The 17,500-nt window shown below is 35.4% G+C and overlaps 1 protein-coding gene across 6 annotated transcripts in view; it reads right to left on the bottom strand.

Annotated features, from left to right (window-relative positions):
• Window positions 1–17,500, bottom strand: part of LOC106874293 (FGGY carbohydrate kinase domain-containing protein) — a 100,434-nt gene that overhangs the window by 60,773 nt on the left and 22,161 nt on the right. For 2 of the 6 annotated variants that reach the window (XM_014921970.3, XM_052970621.2), the window contains exons 1-3: window positions 9,789–10,290; window positions 2,795–2,995; window positions 726–843 (exon numbers count right to left, since the gene is read on the bottom strand). In XM_014921970.3, the coding sequence (XP_014777456.1) occupies window positions 726–843; window positions 2,795–2,977 (301 nt within the window). In that variant the 5' untranslated portion in view covers window positions 2,978–2,995; window positions 9,789–10,290. Of the gene's footprint in view, window positions 1–725; window positions 844–2,794; window positions 2,996–9,788; window positions 10,315–17,500 lie in introns of those variants that run through there. The other 4 variants (XM_014921973.3, XM_089357435.1, XM_014921971.3 and 1 more) reach the window with 3 other exon arrangements.

The raw sequence follows: 17,500 nt of genomic DNA, 5'->3' as shown, positions 1-17,500 counted from the left end.
TGTAACTTAGTATTTATCCAAAGAAACTGATAGGATACCAGGTTTTAAAAAGAAATACTTGGGTCAATTTGCTCAACTAAGCCCTTCAAGGCACTGCCGAATATGAAAGTAGTCCAGTCATGAAAACAAGTAAAAGATAAAACATATTGTTATTTTAGACATTATAAGGTCAAGAACCCAAGTTAAGGGCTGCCTTATCTTTGATGTTTATAGTCCAGGTTGCAGCAGTACATTAGCCTTTTTGTTACCATATTTCTTCTGAAATACACTACCTTTGTTTCAATTAATTTTGAAAATAATGAAGAATTTAGTAAAATAACTTTGCCGTTATTTTTCTGGTGTTTAGAACATAAATTAACATAAAATTTAGATGCAAAATTTTTTCATTTAGATCACTTTAACCCTTTAGTATTCATATTACTCTGTCAAATGTAATGCTTGTTTATTCATGTTATTTTGAATTAATCATTCAATATCTTGTAACTTTGAAATTTTAATGACATGACAGTTTATTTTTAGAATGACATGTAGGATAGGTGTGAGAGGCTGGATCTGGCTAGTTTAAACATAGAATATTTAGGACTGTTATGACCAGTTTAAATGCTGAAGTGTTCAAACAGGAGTATTATATCAAAGGACTAGTGGGGGGGGGGGTCTTAGATGAGTTGGCATAAAAAAGGTTAATAGATTGTTAACAAAGAAAACATGAAAAATATATTACTGACCTGAAGGATTAACAGTTAAAGGCTGACCATTTGCATCCAGAACTACAAGTGAACACGTTGCATCGAATCCAATACCTTTCACATCTTTGGGACTTACTTGACTAGAAGACATTATTCCCTGAAGAAAAAGTTTCAAGGAAACTGATATTAACTAAACCATAGAATATTAATGTTAAAACTACTAAAGATTAGAAACACATTTTAACCCTTTAGCATCCAGATTACTTTGTCAAATATAATAATGCTTGTTATACACGTTTTCTAAAAATTAATCCTGCATTATCATGTAGCTTTGAAATTTCAAAGATGTGATTGCTTATTTTTAGAATGATATTGTAAGATAAGTGTGAGAGGCTGGATCTGGCCAGTTTGAACATAAAATTGGTAGAATATTTGTACTGGGTAAGGCCTGTTGAAATGCTAAAGGATTAAAACTTTCATAACAGCAGATGTCATCATTACATTTAATATGTGTGATGTCCTCAGAGTAGTGAACAGGATACAACAACAATAATAATAATCCTTTCTACTGTAAGCACAAAGCCTGAAATTTTGGGGGAGAGAGCTGGTTGGTTACATCAACCCCAGCGTTCAATTGGTACCCAGAGAGGATGAAAGTCAACCTCAGATGAATTTGAATTTGGAATGTAAAACCAGAAGAAAGCATTCTGTCCCACTCACTAGCTTTCCACCTTAATAATGATGATGATGATGATCCTTTCTTCTATTGGCACAAGGCCTGCAATTTGAGGTGGAGAAGGATAGTCACTCACATCAACCTCAGCATTTCACTGGTATTTAATTTATCGACTCCGAAAGGATGAATTTGAACTCAGAACATAAAAACAGATGAAATGTTGCTAACAATTCTGCTAGCTCACTGCCTTAATAATGATGATGATGACGATGATGAAGACAATGACAACAACAATGATAATGATTAAAAAAGGGGATCCCAATGGTCATAAAGTTGCTATATTTGATTAATGACCATGTAATAGTTATTTCATTATAAGAATTCATTAATTCTTTGACATCCGAAATGTTTGGTAGAATAGAATATTTTATTTATGGCAAAATCTTTAAAAAAATTACCAGGCTCAAATTTTTTTTATACACATTGTATATAATCAGCCAATAGACAACTCAAAGCAATATATAAATACCGAATGATGTAGTAAACATTATATGACAGTAAGATACCCTTGTAGCAAGTCAGGAAAGATCTATTTTGTTGTCATAGCATAGTTCAGTTGTGCTGTGGCAGACTACAGCCAATCAGAGCTGGCTGCGTATGAATACAAATGACAGTGATCTGCTTTAGCAGTGAAGTGGCACTTTCATATCCGTTGGTGAAAAGATGGCCTTGAAGTAACATCTCTTCCTTTGATAAGCCACAGTTTTTGTGTTCACGCAACTTACTTGAATGATGTCAGCTACAATTCTGCCTCAAAATGAGTAGTACATTCTTGTTCCTATTAGCTTACAACGGCTTCCACATAACCTCTTCGTGCAAAAAGTAAATTATGAGATTTTTCCTGTCTCACATATGCATATAGATGATTTGCATACACATGCAGATTAATTATTGTTACAACTTGCCAGCACTTGTTTTATTTAAATAAATATTTCATTGGAAATGAAGTGCCTTCTGACATTCTTTATACACACTTATCAAAAGCACACTGGAATGGACTCTCACATGAATATTCTTCATACATTAAATCACAGAACACTCATGCTAAATTAGTGACCACACTGACTAAACCCTGTTTTCAACCATTTTATAACTTTATAGATAAAATAACACAATCAAAGTTTCACAGAAGAATTCTGTATTTCAGATTTGGTTATTATTGCTAGCAGGTATCAAAACAATGAGGACTAATTAGAATATGATTGAAAATCTTTTTTAAAAACATCAAACAAACAAGAGAAACATCAAACAAAAGAGAGGAACATCAAAGAGAAGAGAAAAACATCAAACAAAAGAGAAAATCATCAAGAAAAAAAACACACAGTGGAACATCAAACAGTTAAAGAGAGAAATATCATGTTGTTGCCCCTACCTTGACAGAACAAATAACAGCAGCCCAAATGTTTTCTGTTGACTGCTCATAATAATCTGGTTGTGGATTGTGAATGGAGATTTTACTGACATGTTTGGCAATCAGTGTTCCATTATTTTGGAAAAGTGCTGCCCTTACACTTGCAGTTCCTACATCAATGCCAATATAAAGATCACCAGACATTTTTTATCAATCAGAATCCTGTTAAAAATAGATGTCAATAGAGAAAATTAAATAATGGTAATGTTAGTGTGAAGAAAGTTGAAGAGTTTCCAGAAACAAATTACAAGATTATTTTATAAGAGGAGATATCGCAGAATCTTCCAATTAAGGAATTGAGTAACTAGTACAATACCAAGTATTGTAAGAAATTCAATGCAGAATACAAGTGAACTTCATTTGTTAATATTTTTTCTAGAAAAAAGTTCAAAATGAAGATTAAAAGGAAAAATTACTGCTTGCACTTGTTCATTTAAAGAAAGTTTGGTGAACAATGAAAAAAGCTTAGAGTGAATAAATAATTTTGCAAGAGCTGTTCAAGTCACATATGTGAAAGTAAAACAGGGTTAGTACTGTTGGCAACTTCAACAAAGAATCTATCATTCACATTGGTATCCATTAAAGGTTTTCTACTCCACCCACTTCTCTTCATTCTACTCCTTAAAACATTTACATTGTAAAATTTTAAAATTTGGGTAAGTTTGTATAGTAGTTCAGGATTGGGTGACAAATGAGAATTTGTGTAAACAGATAGTTTGGGTTTCAAACTGAATCTGTTCAAAGACCCCCACTGAGGTTTAAATTTATAATAGAACCAAGCATTTTTTTTTTTTTTTTCATGGATGATATAAAGGTTTATGCAACAAATGAGAAGCAGCTTGAAATTTTTGTACATACTATCCACATCTTCTCAAATGATGTATGGAATTTGGGATAGAAAAGTGCACTATATTGAAAATGAAATGAGGAAGATTTGAAAGAAGCTAGGGAACTGAAAAGCCAAATGGGCAAACAATAAGAATGGTTGAGAAAGGACAGTGATATAAGTACTTGGGAATACTGGAACAGACAAGATAAAAAATGAAGAAATGAAACAAATTACCAGTAGGGAGTACACAAGGAAATTGCAGTCAAAGCTGAATTCCAAAATCTTACTGGAGTAATAAATTCAAAAGCAGTACCCTTAATCAGATATGGAGTTGGAATTATAAACTGGACCAAAATTGATATAAAGAAACTTGACAGAAAAACTAGGAGGTTGTTGACAATGTATGGAGCCCACCATCCAAATGAGTTAAGGGGTAGCAGTGAGAGGTAGTATAGGCTTAATGTCAGTAGAAGAATGTGTACAGATAGAAAGAAAAAGTCTAGTAGAATATTTATAGAGTAGCACAGAAAATCTACTAAAGACAGTTAATAAAGAAACAGGTGATGAAGCATGTAATAAGAGAAAAGGACAAGAATGAAATACAAAGAGAGCACATCAGACAGATTGAAGAGAAACCTCTGCATGGCTAATTTTGGAGAGCCACTGAAGATACATGTGGAACAAAATCCTGGGATTGGTTAAAAAAAGGACAATTAAAAAAAGAAACAGAGAGCCTATTGTAGCAGCCCAAGATCAAGCAATAAAAACAAACAACTTAAGAAAATATATATATGGAGAGAATGTGTCAGAAAAATGTAGAGCCTGTGGAACTTGGAATGAGACAGTGGCACACAGTGTGACAGAATGCCCCGAGTTGGCACGGGAAGAATATAAGAAATGGTGGCATGACCAAGTTGTAAATGTTTTACACTGGAAACTGTGCCAGAAATAGGAATTTGAAGTTGGAAACACATGGTACAATCATCAAGTCGAAAGAGTACTGGAGTCAGAGAAATATAAGATTTTGTGGGACTTTCTTATTCAAACTAACAAGAAGTTAGAAAATAATAGAGCAGACATAACAATTATAGCTAAGGAAAAGTGAAGTTGCTTACATATCAATCCATCATGCCTGTTTGATTCCAGGATTGTAAAGAAAGGGGAAGAAGAACAACAACAAAAAAATACAATCCCTTAAAATTTGAAATAGGAAGAATTTGGAGCATGCAAATAGTAAAGGCTGTGCCTATAATAATTGGGTGTGTTGGGAACAGTAAGCACAGTCTAGATAAATGGTTGAAGGAAATTGAAATAGAATGTCCGGTAGAGCACCTATAGAAAGTTTGTCTCTTAGGGACAGGAACAATTATCAGGAGGGTTCTAAGCACTTGAAAGACTGCTGCAAACTTGTGGATACCTAAGGTTACAGGTAGTAACCCATTATCCACACAATTCCTACCAGGAATAAGACCAAACCTGAGCCAAACCAAATTAATAATTAATAATAATAATAATAATAATAATAATAATAATAATAATAATAACAATAATAACTCTTTCCACTAGTTATAATGTGGATCCTTGTCCACTTGTATGTTATCGTTGGCACTGTAATATTCTTGTCGCCACTATTTATGTTGTGGCGGTATTCTGCGTCTTAATATCTTTGACTCGTCTATCACATTATCACTGATAGCTCCACAAGACAATGACTTTGAAATGTTTACCTTGACGGTAACTTGAACTCGTATATGTCACATAACTGACACTAACTCCAACTGAGAACTCGTACAACAACTCTACTACTACTGACCTGCTACAACGACTGACTGTCTGACTTTATCATGTAGGAAGAGGAGTACCATTTACACTACATCTTTTAGTTTTTTCTTCTTTGGGAAGCAAGGAATTTTTATTTCACTTTATTCACCCCTCCTCTCTTTTTAACATTTTTTTTTTCCAACTTCATATTTTTCTTTTTGGCGTGTTTGTAGGAACTCTGTGTTCTTCCTTTTTCTTCCACTTGTACGCATGCGTTCAACCATCTGTAATAGTGTTGGTACCTGGAATCTGTCATACAGCCATTCCATAGGTTCTTCTAATCTGTCTGGTTCGTTTTCTATGAATCCCTTCTTCAATTGGTTTCTGTATCCTTTTTCAATACTTTTTCTGCTTTTAATTCCGTAGATCATTTTTCTTATGTATTTGGTAATTTTACTTTCTTCCCAGTACTGTTTTCCATTTTATACGACCTCATGTACACCTTATCACCAATTGTGAAAAATTTTTGATTGTCTTTCCTGGAAAGTTTTTCTTTCCTCGCCAGGTAACAGTTTATCAAAAACTGATTTCACCTTCTCACGAACATCAGTTCTGCTGTGAGATTCCTGTTTGTGTATTGAGGTTTGGTGTCACCCTGTATACTCTTAGGAATTGCTGCAGAGCAACTTCGTCTGTGATTTCCTTGTTTGCTTTCCTCAAAGGTCTTTTTAAAATGTCTACAAAATGCTCTGCCTGCCGGTCCATTTGATTAGGGATGGTAAGGCACTGTCGTTTTATGTTCTACCATGAACATTTTGCAGAATTTTAAAAATTCACTGGACACAAATTGTGTTCCATTATCAGATACAATCACATCTGAGATGCCAAATCTAGCAAATAATTTGTGCAAATAATTTATTACCGTTTCAGAGGTTGATCTTTTGCACTTAACAATTTCCAGCCATTTTGTAAAACTATTGACTATTACAAAGTAGTAATAACCATTTAAAGGACCTGCAAAATCGATATGTAGTCTTGACCATGGACTTTTTATTTCTGGCCAAGTCTCCCATTTTTGAGTAGACAATTTCACTGCCAGAGCACATCTTCTGCTGCCTTTTATTCAACTTCCTTGTCCATCTTTGGCCAATACACATAAATGCTTTCATCCTTGCAATCCCCAGATGTCCAATATGGGATTCTTTCAACATTCTTTTTTGTAAAGTCTCAGGTATCACTATCCTTTGGCCAAACATCAGTTTGCCATCACATTGAATATATGTTTACTTGTTGCTGTTTTTTATTACCAAACCTATTTTTGTTTTCTTTAGCTGACCATAGAGTTTTTTTTCTTTTTCATTTCATTCATGAACTTATTTTTTGATGCATGTCACGTTATCTCCTCCAGAGTTATTGGTAACTCTTGTACAATGTTCCACATTATGTGTTTAATTTCCCCTTTGGCTTTTAGGGTTGCTATTACTGTGCCCTCAAATGGTTCATTATTTCTGAGTATTAACCTGGATAGGCTGTCAGCATGTCCTAGCTTTTTCAAAGGTAAATATTCCATTGTGTAGTTGTAGTTTAGTAGTAGTATGGTGCCTCATCACTGCAACCTGTTTGCTGTATGTACTGGGATTCCTTTCTTGTATCCATAAATCATTAGCAACGGGCAATGGTCTGTTTGTAGTCTAAACTGACTACCATATATAAACCCGTGAAACTTTTTTATACCAAATATAATCGCCAATGCCTCTTTTTCGATTTAGCAATAATTTTTTGAACTCAAGCCAGAGGGAGTAATGGAAAATGAACATTACAAAATACTCTGGAATTTTAACATGCAGTGCAACCAAGTCATAGAGGTGAGACGACCAGATATCGTGCTCATCCATAAAGATGAAAAAGAAGTAAAGATAATAGATATTGTAATACCAGGCAATTCGAGGGTGAAATGTAAGGAAACAGAAAAGATTGAGAAATACCAGCCACTACTTGAAACCTCTGGTGATTTGTTATTGCCTGCTTTCAAGTAAAGAATAACTGGTAATTAAAAACTATCCGAGAGTCTTTTATAATAGACAAAATAATAATAATAATAATAATAATTTGGCAGAAATTCAAAAGATAGTGCTCATGGGAACTGCCTATATCCTCTGTAAAATACTGTCTATGTAATCTCAAATTTTAAAACAAGCTCATAATTTTCTTATGTTTTCTTAAATATTTTCTAGAACAATACTATGTACAAAATCAAATATATGACACCCTAGGCATAACATCAACATGAACTTCTAACTTGTCTCTTGAGGTCTCTGGGTGAGACTTGGAGCCAACTTGTACAAATACAAAGCAAAAGTCAAACATATAAAATTAATATTCCTTTTTACACAAGGCCTGAAATTTTGGGGATGGGACTAGTCAATTAAATTGACTGACCCCAGTGTTTCACTGGTACTTAATCTATTTACCTTGAAAGGGTGAAAGGCAAAGTCAACATTGGAGGAATCTAAACTCAGAACATAATGATAGAAGAAATGCTGCTAAGCATTTTACCTGGAGTGCTAACAATTCTACCAGCTCACCACCTTAATAATAAGCCTTTCTACTATAAGCACAAGGCCTGAAATTTTGAGGGAGGAGACTAGTCGATTAGACCGACCCCAGTGTTTCACTGGTACTCAATTTATCAACCCCGAAAGGATGAAAGACAAAGTTGGTCTTGGTGGAATTTGAGCTCAGAACATAAGGACAGACGAAATATCACTAAGTACTTTGCCTGACGTGCTATCAATTCTGCCTAATAATAATCCTTTCTATTATAGGCACAAGCATGAATTTTGTGGGGAGACGAACAGTCTTTCACATCGACTCCAGTACTCCACTGGTACTTAATTTATCAACCCTGAAAAGATTAAAGGCAAAGTCGACCTTAATAATAATGATGATTTCTTTATTAACCACAAGGGTTTACAGGAAGAAAAACATTATGGACAGCACAGGACAAAAAAAAAATGCGTCTGGATGTGTGTGAGTGTGTGTAGTTGTGAGGGTTTTGCGTGTAAACGAAACTAATAGAATAAATAAAAAATATATTTTTAATCCTTTCTACTGGAAGCACAAGGCCTCAGATTTGGGGGAGAGGATTAAGTCGATTACATCGACCCCAGTGCGCAACTGGTAGTTATTTAATTGACCCCGAAAGGATGAAAGGCAAAGTCGACTCCGGCGGAATTTGAACTCAGAACGTAGCGCAAATGAAATACCGCTAAGCATTTTGCCCGGCGTGCTTACGATTCAGCCAGCTCGCTGCTATAATAATAATAATAATAATGATAATGATAATAATAATAATAATAATAATAATAATAATAATAATAATAATAATAATAATTCATAACATTGATACAAAGCCAAGATTGGGTAAGTGTGAGTCGATTGTTTCATAGGTTCTTGATGGATGAAAGCAATGTTGACGTGACGTCGGCTAATTTGTTCTCAAAACATAAATAGAAGTAACTAAGAGAGGGTGGTGGAAAGCAAAATAAAGTGGAGAACAGGACAAAATACTTCACAGAACTTATCTAAGTCTCTAGACATTTTGCCCTGCGCAGGCGAATTTGCCTTTCATTTTACTGTTGTTTAAAATGTAGAGCATTCGTCCAGCACTGAAGTTAGCCTCATCACTTTATAGTTGCTATTCCAAGAATGTGACGACATTGTGTCAATGTAAGAAATAAATAATAGTAATAATTATTATTAACATTAGTTCTGCATGCATAAAGATGAAAATAGCTTTTAATGAGAAAAGAATTGATCGTGGTACCTATATTTTAGGTTCCCAACTTAAAGAAATCTTCGTTTTGATGTTAGCGCCATGTGAAAGATGAACAGAACAAAGAAACATGTATACTCGAATTAGATAACTGCATGGTACTACAGCTTCTACCCTAAAACTGAATACGAAACAGTAATAAAGGAACTGATTTAATGTTTTCGTTTTCAAAAAATATTCGAAAAAAATTCGATGTTTTGGATCGACGAAATTTACGTTTTGAATTCTAATCCGGGCGACGACAACTTTGCTTTTCGTTTTTCTGGGGGTATCATCAATAAACTAAAGTAGGGTCGAGTTATATCGCTATAATGCATAATATATATCTAAATAGAATTATAACAGAAACCTAACAAGATTATTTTATTCGAAGGTTTGTTTACAAAATAAATAGCTTTGTAATAAAGACAGAATTCGCAATTTTTTTCTATATTTTTTTTACATAATGAAGAAACAAAATGTGATGTTAATTTAAAATAATTCTGACTATGAACAGTTTTGGAGGAATAAAAATAAAAATTGACATTTACTTGTAAGATGATGAAAAAGTACCGATGAGACAATACCTTAAGCCGGGTAACTCCTGAGACACACCCAACAACAAACAGGGGGATAACTCTCATCGGACTAAACTTTTCGCCAATATTTCAAACTATGATGTCAACATCGTCTTTCATCTTTTCGGGGCCGATAAAATAAGTACCAGTTGAGCACTGGAATCAATGCAATCGACTTACTCCTTCCTCCAAAGTTGCTGGGCTTATTTTTTTTTCCCGAAATTTGAAATCAGTATTATAAAATTATTTAATATTTATCTTTTATTTTTTACTTGTGTCAGTCATTAGACTGCAGCCATGCTGGGACACCACTTTGAAGAATTTTGGTCGAACCAATCAACCTCTCACTAATTAATCATTTCTAAAATCTGGTACTTATTCTATTGGTCTCTTTTGCAGAACCGCTATGGTAAGGGAGCGTAAACACACCAACACCGGTTGTCAAGCGGTGATGGGGGGACAAACGCGCGCACACAAGAAGAAGTAGGGGTGGGGTAAAGAAAGGGGGATAGGAGGGGAAGAAGAGGGTGGACAGGAGGCGGATGGGGAAAGAAGGAGGAGGAGGAAAAGGAAGACGAGGAGGGGGGAGGGGGGAGGAGGAGGAGGAGGGGGGAGGAGGGGAGGAGGAGGGGAGGAGGAGGGGAAGGAGGAGGAGGGGAAGGAGGAGGAGGGGAAGGAGGAGGAGGGGAAGGAGGAGGAGGGGAAGGAGGAGGAGGGGAAGGAGGAGGAGGGGAAGGAGGAGGAGGGGAAGGAGGAGGAGGGGAAGGAGGAGGAGGAGGGGGAAGGGAGAGGGGGGGGGGGGATAAACAGGGTCTTCTCAAATTTGACATTATCACCAGCCACAGTTTTGCTAATATCAATTTAGTTATATTGTTGTCTATCTCGATTTTGTCACTATCAACTTAAATTTTGTTATCAACATAAATGTTGTAATTGTAGAATAGAGTGAATTTTTTTTTCTATAAACAGATATTGACATCTCTAATTACTTGTCACAAAACTGCAAAAGAATGTAAACATTAAAAAGTTTCATAATACATGTTTTGTGAAAATTATCATATCTTAGATATACATACATTTAGTACATTAAAGATAAACTAAATCATCATCATCATCATCATCGTTTAACGTTCGCTTTCCATGGGTTGGACGATTTGACTGAGGACTGGCAAGCCAGAAGGCTGCACCAGGCTCCAATCTGATTTGGCAGAGTTTCTACAGCTGGATGCCCTTCCTAACGCCAACCACTCCGAGAGTGTAGTGGGTGCTTTTACGTCCCACTGGCACGAGGGCCAGTCACACAGTACTGGCAACGGCCACGCTCAAAAAGGTATTTTTTACGTGCCACCTGCACGGGAGCCAGTCCAGCGGCACTGGCAACGACCTTGCTGAAATGATTTTCTAACGTGCCACCAGCACAAGTGCTAGAAGGCAATGCTGGTAACGATTACGCTCTAATGGTGCTATTTACAGGCCACTAGCACGGAAGCCAGACAGCTGCTCTGGCTATGAACATGCTTGACAGTGCTGTTAGTGCTCCACTGGCACGGTGCCAGTCATCGAGTATGGTTCAATTACAATTTCACTTGTCCCAACAGGTCTTTGCAAAAGATAAACTAAATATTATACTAAATATATATACAACAAAACAAAAATAAATAACATCAGTTGAACTTTTATCCATTATTCCATTTGCTTAACTCTCTAAGAAAATCCAACATAATCGCTTTTAGTAATCAAAGTCAACCTGGTGTCAGTCAATATATTTACATATGTCTGCATATATTAACATGTTGATACTGGCTGTCTTTGATTACAATCAAAGATGATTGTGCTGGATTTTTTTTGAATATGTAAAGAAAGTTAAGAAATAGGAATGATGAATAACAAGTAAAATTAATGTTATTTTAATATTTATTGTTTTACATCCGAAGAACGTATATACATTTATGGTAATGGGACAGTTTTTATAACTATACAAAACCTATTCTTTTACAATTTTGCAGCAAATAATCATTGATGTCAATGCTTGTTCATAAAAAAATTCACTCCATCCAAAAGTCATGACATTTAACTTGATGATGATGTCACTAAAGTTGACAATAATGAAATAGAGGTAGATGATAATGTAACCAATACTGGTAATAGTCAAACTGAAGCTGATGATGACAAATCTGAGGTTGAGATTGATGAGACTGAAGTTGATAATGCCAAATTTGAAAGAAAGAAATCTTGTGTGTATCAAAAACCATAACTATTTTAGCCCAAGCCTGTTGTGTGTATTATATACATTAGACCTACATTTACATTTTCAGTGGTCTTAACTGTAATAGACTTGGCTCAGGAATGATGAAAGAACAGCATTGAAATACTAAAGACAGAAAGAAATAGTGCAGAGAGCTTCTTACATTGTAAGGAGAGAATTTATGATTTTACTAATACATTTCAGGTGAATCAGTCATTTACAGAGGCCTTGACTGCAACAAACATATTTTAGCTACTGAAATATATATATACATAAGGAATGAATACAGTTCTATATTTAACAGATGAGGAATTATGTACATTATCTACATTTGACAGATATTTGACCTCATCTTGGTTGTTGTTAACACAACATTTTGGCTGATATACCCTCCAGCCTTCATTAGGTGTCTTGAGGAAATTTCGAACCTGGGTTCTCATTCCTAAGTAACATTGAAAAATACCTTAGGAATGAGAACCCAGGTTCGAAATTTCCCCCAAGACACCTGATGAAGGCTGGAGGGTATATCAGCTGAAACGTTGTGTTAACAACAAGCAAGATGAGGACAAATATCCGTCAAACATAAATAATGTAAATAAAGGAATGAATAACTCATTAATTCTCTCTTCACATTATGAGAAGTTCTCCACATTATTTCATTCTTCACACGATAGATTGTTTTTTTCTGAGATTTCTTTGCACAAATTCAAAAGTGTACTTTAAGTGCATATTATACATGAATAAATATGGTGTATTAATTTATTGAGGCCCACTTATAAATTTGCTTGCATCAATTTTTATTAAAGTATGATATACAAACATTGGAAAGAACAACTTTATTCATTGACTTACATTACACCTTCAACACTATTTAACACTTACATGTCTAATACTTTAATGCCATAATATAACAAACTAAATATTCTTTTGTTCACAGTGTTCAGTATTGTACCCTATGTTTGCCTTCTTTACTTACTCAGGCATGTTCTTAGGTGGTTTATACTTGTAACTTGTGTCAATGACTTCTAGTTTTATTACAATGAGAGAAGACAATATGCCATTTACTTAAAGGAATGATCTACCTTGAGTGTGGAATCACAAGTAAAATCTCTGCAACTTTAGAAAAATTCTTAAATCTTTACCAACAATCTTTCAGTGATAAAGGTTGTAAATAATACCATAAAGCATCAATTCTGTGATACTTTGCATTGCAATTATTCTTACTTGATGTTATGTTTACGTCATCCACATATTTAGAAACAAAAACTTCATCCCAAATATTGAGAGGAATTATGTTATCTAACAGCATTTGATAATCTAAAAAACGTGTTGGGTTGGTCATGGTAATTAGGCAGAAGTGAGAGGTAGAGGAAAGTGATTGCATTCTAAAACATAAATTACTCAGTAATTAATGTTTGGAATTCCATATATTTATTATTTAAAATAGTTATTTGAAGTCCTCAAGTTTGCAGAATTGTTACTATGCAGGGCAAAACGTCTGTATTTATGTTCTGAGTTCAAATTTTGCCAAGGTCAACTCTGTTTTTCATCCTCTCAGGATTGATAAAATTAGTACCAGTTGACTACTGGGGTCAGTGTAACCAACTTAACCCTTCCCTCAAGTTTGCTGGCCTTGTACCAAAATTTGATAACATTATTTCAAACAATTGTTTTTACATGTGTACAATGAATTGTATTGGAAAAATATGCATGTTATTGCATATTTAAAGGTTTACTCTGTATGAGATAGGAATAATGTTTTAGTGAACACTGTTATGTAGTAATTGTACATAGTTATTATAAACAGAATAATGCAAGAAAATATATGGAAAGAAATTTGCATGTGTATAGATATGCATGCATTACAACCCAAGGTTATTTATCTTTTACCAACCATGATATACAAAAGTTGTTATGTAAAATATATAGAAGCAACTGAGAATGCCTTTCAAGGAATTGAGTGGCAGAGTTCCATTTAGTGCCTAGGGAGATTCTGTTTGAGAGTTCAATACTCCAACTTTTCATGTTCTCAAGTAAAACCCATAGAACATTTGAAAATACAGTTTGGTAGAAATTTACACAACTTTTTTTTTAAAGTGTACCACCCTTACATGCTACATGGCAGTTGATATTGATTAGTTGAAAAACATTTATGTAGATGTTCCTACCTTTTATGGCTAATAGTATATATATCTAAGGAAAATTGAGCTTTCACTCTTTCTGAAAAATTTAATAAATGATGTATTCCCTAGGAAAATGCTATTAAATAGAATTTTAAGAGATTTTGTGAAAAATAAAATGCATAAGCAGCTTTGAAAAACTAGTATTTACTTAAATCTGAAATATTACCTTCTTTGAATAATGTGTTGTGGATTTAGTTATAATCTCAAAGAAGACATCTGTACATTTGTGTTGTAGACATGAGATTATTTAAAGCTACTTTTCCAATGCCTTAACCAATTTCAAGTACAGATTAACCCTGCTAAATGTGTTTTTAGCACATCCTCTGTTGTGTTTCTTGACCATATTTCCTTGTGTTGTGTTTCTTGGCCATATTTCCTTTCGCCAGTTGTGCCATTTCCTTGGTTTACTGAACTTTTATAGACGTTTTATTCCTCACTGTGCTGGACTTCTGTCTCCTCTTACTGAGCTTTTAAAGAACTGTTGTAAGAAGAATGAAGCTGTTTCATTGCCCAGATTGATGTCTTTAACACCATGAAGCATGAACTCACTAAAGCATCATTCCTCACGCACCCTTCTCTGATGCAAAGCTTTCACTTGCAGTTGATGCATTGGACACAACAATTGGTGCTGCATTACAACAGTTTCATCAAGGGTACCTTCAACCTCTTGCCTTTTCCTCTCGGCAACTGAAACCTGCTAAGAGGCATTACAGCACCTTTGGTCATGAATTGTTGGCAATCTACCTTTCAATGAAGCCTTTCCAACATATCCTCGAATGGAGGAACTTTACCATCTATGTAGATCATAAGCCCCTTACTTTTTCCTTGTGGTCCAAGCCTGAAAAGTATTTACTGAGGGAGACTAGACACCTGGACTTCGTATCTCAATTCACCAGTAATATCCAGCACATCTCCAAAGATCAGAACACTGCTGCAGATGCATTGTCCCACCTGCCGGTGAATTCTTTGTCATCCACTCCAGAGACTGATATAATTGTTTTGTCCTCGGACCAACCACCTCCGGACTCACTTGACACAACTTCTTCTGAGTTTGTGACATGCAAATTCAAGTACCTGCCTCTACCAACGGCTGATATGAAGATATTGTGTAATGTGTTAATGGATTCACCTCATCTCTTCCTCCCAGGGACTCATCGATGAGCTGTATTCATAGCTTTGCAGTCTTTCACACCCTGGAGTCTCAGCCTCAGTAAAGCTCATAATGGCTAGATTCTTCTGGCCAAATATGAGACATGACATTACTGAATGGTCTCAATCTTGCCTCCAATGCCAAAAGTCAAATGTGCATAAGCACATCAGTGTCTCTCTCAGAACTTTTAGTACTCCTGATGCACATTTCTGCTATATTGATATTGATCTCATGGGACCCTGGCCTGTCAGTCATGGATATTCATCCATCCTGACCTGCATTGACTGTTTCACCCAATGGCGTAAAGCCATTCTGCTAAGTGATATTTCTGCTGAATTGGTAGTGAGAACCTTAGTATCAGGCTGGATATCATGTTACAGTGTTCATACCACCATTACTACAGACCATGGTAGACAATTTGAATCTCACTTTTTACAGAATTTACTAAGATCATCAGTGCACAACAGATCTGTACTATGAGTTATCATCCTGCTTCTAATGGAACGGTGGAGCACTTCCATCATCAGTTGAAAGCTGTGTTTCATGCCTACCCGGATAATCAATGCTGGAGTGAGTACCTCCTCATAGTACTCCTCAGCATTCAGAATTTGTTCAAGGGAGACTTTGGATACTTCCCAGCAGAGCTGCAGTATTGTGCTCTATTGTCTTTGCTGGGGCAGATGCTTGCCCCAGTTGACCTTTCTACTCAGGATCTTGTACTCTGTGTGAACCGCCTGCATTTATACTTTCAAGACCTGCCACTCATGAACACTTGGCACCAAGCCATTAAACTTTCAGTCCTGAGGGACATTGCCTCGTGGGCCCATACTTTCATCAGAAATGATGCAGTGAGAAGTCCTCTCACTCTACCTTACTCTGGAGCTTATCATGTGCTCATACGCTCCAACAAACATTTTACTATAGATTCTAATGGTTCTAGAGCCACATACACACACACTGCTCCACACATACATACAACCCCTATACACACTACTCCACAAACATCTCTCCCATCTTCACTAAGATATGTGATAACAACTCGCAGCAGTAGTGTCCATTGGCCAGAGAGACTTTGTGAAACTAGTTGTTTAGCTTAACTGTCTTCTATTTGCATGCTTGTTTTACTTAATATATTCATTTTTTTCTTTTTCCAGTATCTGAACATTTTGTTTTCCTTGTATTCATTTTGCTTCACATTTTTTCTCCTTCTTTTTCCTTGTTTGTATTGACTTGTAGTCTGCAGGGAGGTAGTGTTGCAAGACAAGAAAGATCTATTTTGTTGCTGTGACATAGTTCAGTAGTGCTGTGGAAGATTTCAACCAATCAGAGCTAGAAGCATATGAATAAAATAGCAGTGATCTGCCTTAGCGGGATGAACTCACTACAGCAGTTTCAAACCAGTAGCAGATTTGATGCCATAGAAGCAACATCTCTTTCTTTGACTTGTCACATTTTCTGTGTCCTACGCCAACTACACACAACTACACACAACTCTTTGATTAACATCAGCTTCCACTCTGTTTTATATAAGCTTCAATGTATATAGTAATTCATGCGATTTTTCTTGTCTTGCATACACATATATTTGGTTCCTATTTACATGCAAGATTAATTCTTGTTACCACTTGCTAGCACTCATTACACTACTGAATAAATTTCAATGTTTTTGTTTTATAAACTTGCCTTCTGAATATTCTTTATTTATGCCTCTTTAAGAAATCACTGGAAACAAATTCTTTCTATGAACTGTCTTTAAAAAAATGCTAACTACACACATTATGTCTCAGTACAAATCTTATAAAAACTTTGTCTATCAGCAGGCATGGTTGTGCAGTAAGAAGCTTGCTTTGCAACAATATGGTTCCAGGTTCAACCTCACTATGTAGCATCTTGGGCAAGTGTCTTCTACTATAGCCTAGAGCTGATCAAAGCCTTGTGAATGAATTTGGGAGACAGAAACTGAGAAAAACCTGTTGTGTATACATATATATCTGTGTGTGTTTGTCCGCCACCACCGTTTGACAACTGGTGTTGGTTTATTTATGTCTCCATAACTTAGTGATTCAGCAAAGAGACCGATAAAATAGGTAACAGGTTAAAGAAAAAA

Source organism: Octopus bimaculoides, chromosome 9, assembly GCF_046866305.1.
Source record: "Octopus bimaculoides isolate indiv1 chromosome 9, ASM4686630v1, whole genome shotgun sequence".
NCBI lineage: Eukaryota > Metazoa > Mollusca > Cephalopoda > Octopoda > Octopodidae > Octopus > Octopus bimaculoides.
The sequence above is the reverse complement of the archived record's forward strand: the minus strand, read 5'-3'. Positions and strand labels throughout refer to the sequence as shown.